At 47.8% G+C, this 3,370-nt stretch overlaps 1 protein-coding gene across 1 annotated transcript; it reads right to left on the bottom strand.

The window, feature by feature from the left end:
* Positions 1-1,044: 1,044 nt before the first annotated feature.
* Positions 1,045-2,063, bottom strand: LOC111065377. The gene has a single exon (XM_022353513.2). The coding sequence runs from the start codon at positions 1,948-1,950 to the stop codon at positions 1,141-1,143; it is 810 nt and encodes a 269-aa protein (XP_022209205.2). The 5' UTR covers positions 1,951-2,063; the 3' UTR covers positions 1,045-1,140.
* Positions 2,064-3,370: the final 1,307 nt, after the last annotated feature.

The following is a 3,370-nucleotide window of genomic DNA, read 5'->3' as shown; positions in this document are numbered from 1 at the left end:
TGTTTTTTTGTTCTCTCTGTGTGTACCGAAAAGGGTTCAAAGTTTGACATGAGGAAAAGAAACCAAAACAGAAAAATATTTCGCTCCATTTTGTTGCTGTGATTTTTTTGTTTGTTCGCCCTTTTTGCCAGGAATTGCATAACCTTCTCGACGTCATAGTCTCTGCCCCGCTGCTCATTGTGGTACAGCGCCGCAGCTTCATTTGGCCACCCGTTCGAAGTGCTGGCAACCGGATGGATATTTCTCTTGGATGCTACTGAAAAAAAAGGGGCACAACAAGAATGGCAGGAAGAGTGCTTAAAATGGAACTAAAACTAAAGGAAATACTTGGGGTTTTAAACCAGAAAAGAAAAAAAAATAGCATGTAGAATTTCATCAGCTGGAATTTGGGACTGCCATTGCGACACGAAAACCACATCAACCCATCAGCTGGAAATGGTGAGGAGTGGGGTTAACAAACTGCACAAATCCTGCCCCAATCCTGCCCCATATGGTGGTGCAACATCACTTCGCCACCGGGCCACCGAAATTTCTCACTCAATGAATGGAAAGAGCAGAGCAAGAGCCAGGCCAGAGACACAAAATGTTACGCAGGGATTGTGCCACACGACAACTGCAGACACGAGTGGCTTGACGCACGAGTAGAACGAGTAGGAGGAGGAGTAAGAGTAGGGATGGAGTCCTGCAGGAGGATGAACTGCATCCAGGCGAAATGTTCATTAATCTAGTTACAAGTTCGCGCAGACAGTTCGCATAATCAATCAATAGACACACGATGCGGGGTCCCAGGCACGGGTCTGGGATTGGTTGGATTCGACAGGATATCGCTATTGCAATACGTACGTATTGTAGGCGTGACTGTTCAAAAGGGGGCGTGTGCCAGTGCTTTTCTGCGGCTTCAGCCCCCGTGACTGAGTGACAGGAACAGGAAAGCATTTTGCAGCACGCTGCCCACCCCGTGGAAACTTTTGGAATGGCCTTGATGGAGCGAAAAAGTTGCAAAAGAAGACCGGAAAAAAAAAAGAGGAAAAAGCAATTGGGGGAAATCATTTGGGTTTAATTTTAAATTTCTTAAGATTGAAACAGAAGTCAAATTGCTGTTTGTTTTTGTTGTTTCTTGTTTTGTTTTTGTGGAGAAGACTAAGACAGTGTGTCCTCTCCACTCTGCTGTGGCTGCTGCTTTGCGGGGACTTCTGGCAACCCTGATAGGTCTGCCATCTCTTGGGACACCCCATCCTGATCATCAGCGGTCTGCGGAGCAGCTGGAAGACTCTGCTGCTGTTGCTGTTGCTGCTGCTGCACTTCTGGCAATGCTTGATCCTCTGACACCCCTGAAGTCGCTGACTCCTCTGACACCACACAAGTCTTTGGCTCCTCTGTGGCAGCCGCCCGAGTTTGACCTCCACAGCAGCCGCAACCACAGGCGGCCATCATCTTCTTCTGGCGATTGAGTGCCCGTACCTCGGGATGCCCGAAGCAGTGTTCGCACTCGTCATCCGTCTCGGAGGAGCTCTCGCCGAAGGGGTGCTGCTTGCGGTAGATGCAACAGCACTTGGACTTGCGACGATTCATGAACTCGTTGTCGACCACATCCACGTGAAAGTTAACACGTCGTGAGGCGGCGGCGGCGGGATGGCGCAAAACGAAGCGCAATGTGGGCATGGGCATCGGCATCGGCTCTGATGCAATTGTCTGATTAATGGTCGTAGAGATCGATGGGCTGGCAGCAGCGCTGACTGTGCTGCATGTCACTGTGCTGCCACCCATGAGGGCACTCGATTGGAAGGCACTGCTGGCATTGCCAGCCGGAGCCACAGCCGTGGCCGGCGGTACCTCTGAGTTGCCATTCTCAATGATGCGTACCTTTGGCTTGGCTCTGATCAGCATCGACGATGGGCCGGGCTCCTCTGCGTTTGTCTGCTCCATCTCGGAGTTCTCTTGCGGATCCATGCTGTGGTGAAAACTTTGTAAATAATTTATTCCGAAACGTTGTTATTAGTTTTAAGTGCTTCGAATATACAACTTGCTTGTATGCCTTGTACTGGTTTGTGCCTGGTTTCGCACATTTGACTTGAGTGTGGAAACCTACTCGGATTATTTTTATATATTATATATTATTAATTCAATTTCAACTCTCATTTATCGATCTTCATATCGATCAATTGGGTAAGTGTTACATGCACTTTCCCCTCTTTCAACAGCTCTCTTTTTGATCCATTTTGTACGTGTACAAATTCTTTTCGTTGCATTGTTTATCGATCACTTTGATGGCATCCCTGAAGTTTGCAAGTTTGCTGACCTTTCCACCATTTCCACCTCTCTCTCTATCTCTCCCTCTCTCACTCTGTCGCGTCTCCATGTCTTTAGCCGCAGTCATTTTGGCTGCCAAAACTTGCGCACGATTTACGTCAATTGGACAAGCGCCAGGACACGCCTTAACCCCGCAATGCCCACGCCCCAGCACACCCATTTAACCCGCAGCAGTACGTACTCTTCCACCTATCCCCCCACTCACACCCACACCCACTTTACAGGGCTCTGGCACTATGGGGCTCTATGTTTACCTAAAATGCAATTCTCCTTTGCCCGTTGCAGTTTTGCATTTATTATTGAGAGAGAGGCTGTTGGAGGGGGTATCGGTTGGATGACTGGATGATGCTGTGTGTGTGTGTGTGTGTGTGTGTGTGTGTGGGAAAAGCCATTTTCCATTTTACTTTACCACTTTTGCCTTTGAAAATTGCTGCTGCTCCCTCTATATAAATATATGTATGTACCTATATATATTTCTACTACTACTATTTCTTTTTTTTTTGTATTTTTTGTATTTTTTTTTTTATTTACGCATGGCAAATAAATGTTGGAAATAATATGATGGGAGGATGGGAGGTCTGGTGTGGTGCGGTTTGGTGTGGGAATAGAACTGTTACTGGGTGCACTGGGTGGTGGTGCCACACTCTGGGGTTAAGGAACTTTTTGCCCGTTTCGGCTTCGGTTTTCGGTTTTCGGTTTCGTCTTCGTTCGTTCAGTTCAGGCTCTTTTTCCGCCTCGCCTCCTTTTTTGGCTGTCGCTCTGGCCACCATGTATTTTACTTCATGTCTGCGTTTATCTGGCATTAGAAGCAAGAAAAATTATGTTTGCAGTTTGGACCACAGGCGGTCGGAATGGATACCACCAGATGGGGCGGCAAGGTCTGTGGGGTAGGGTAGGGTAGGGTAGGGTAGGTCTGTCTGCTCTGCTCTGCAGAAGATAATAAAAAAGAAGCCGCAGCGTCGCAGCACTTTTCGGAGCCAAAAACCAAAACCAAAAACCCCCACCAAGCCCAAGCCCAAGCCAACGACCCTGAATGAAAAATTATGCTCAATGCTGTTTG

The sequence above is a fragment of the Drosophila obscura genome, unplaced genomic scaffold, assembly GCF_018151105.1.
Source record: "Drosophila obscura isolate BZ-5 IFL unplaced genomic scaffold, ASM1815110v1 contig_73, whole genome shotgun sequence".
NCBI classification, from domain to species: domain Eukaryota; kingdom Metazoa; phylum Arthropoda; class Insecta; order Diptera; family Drosophilidae; genus Drosophila; species Drosophila obscura.
This window is presented reverse-complemented; position numbering and strand designations above follow the sequence as displayed.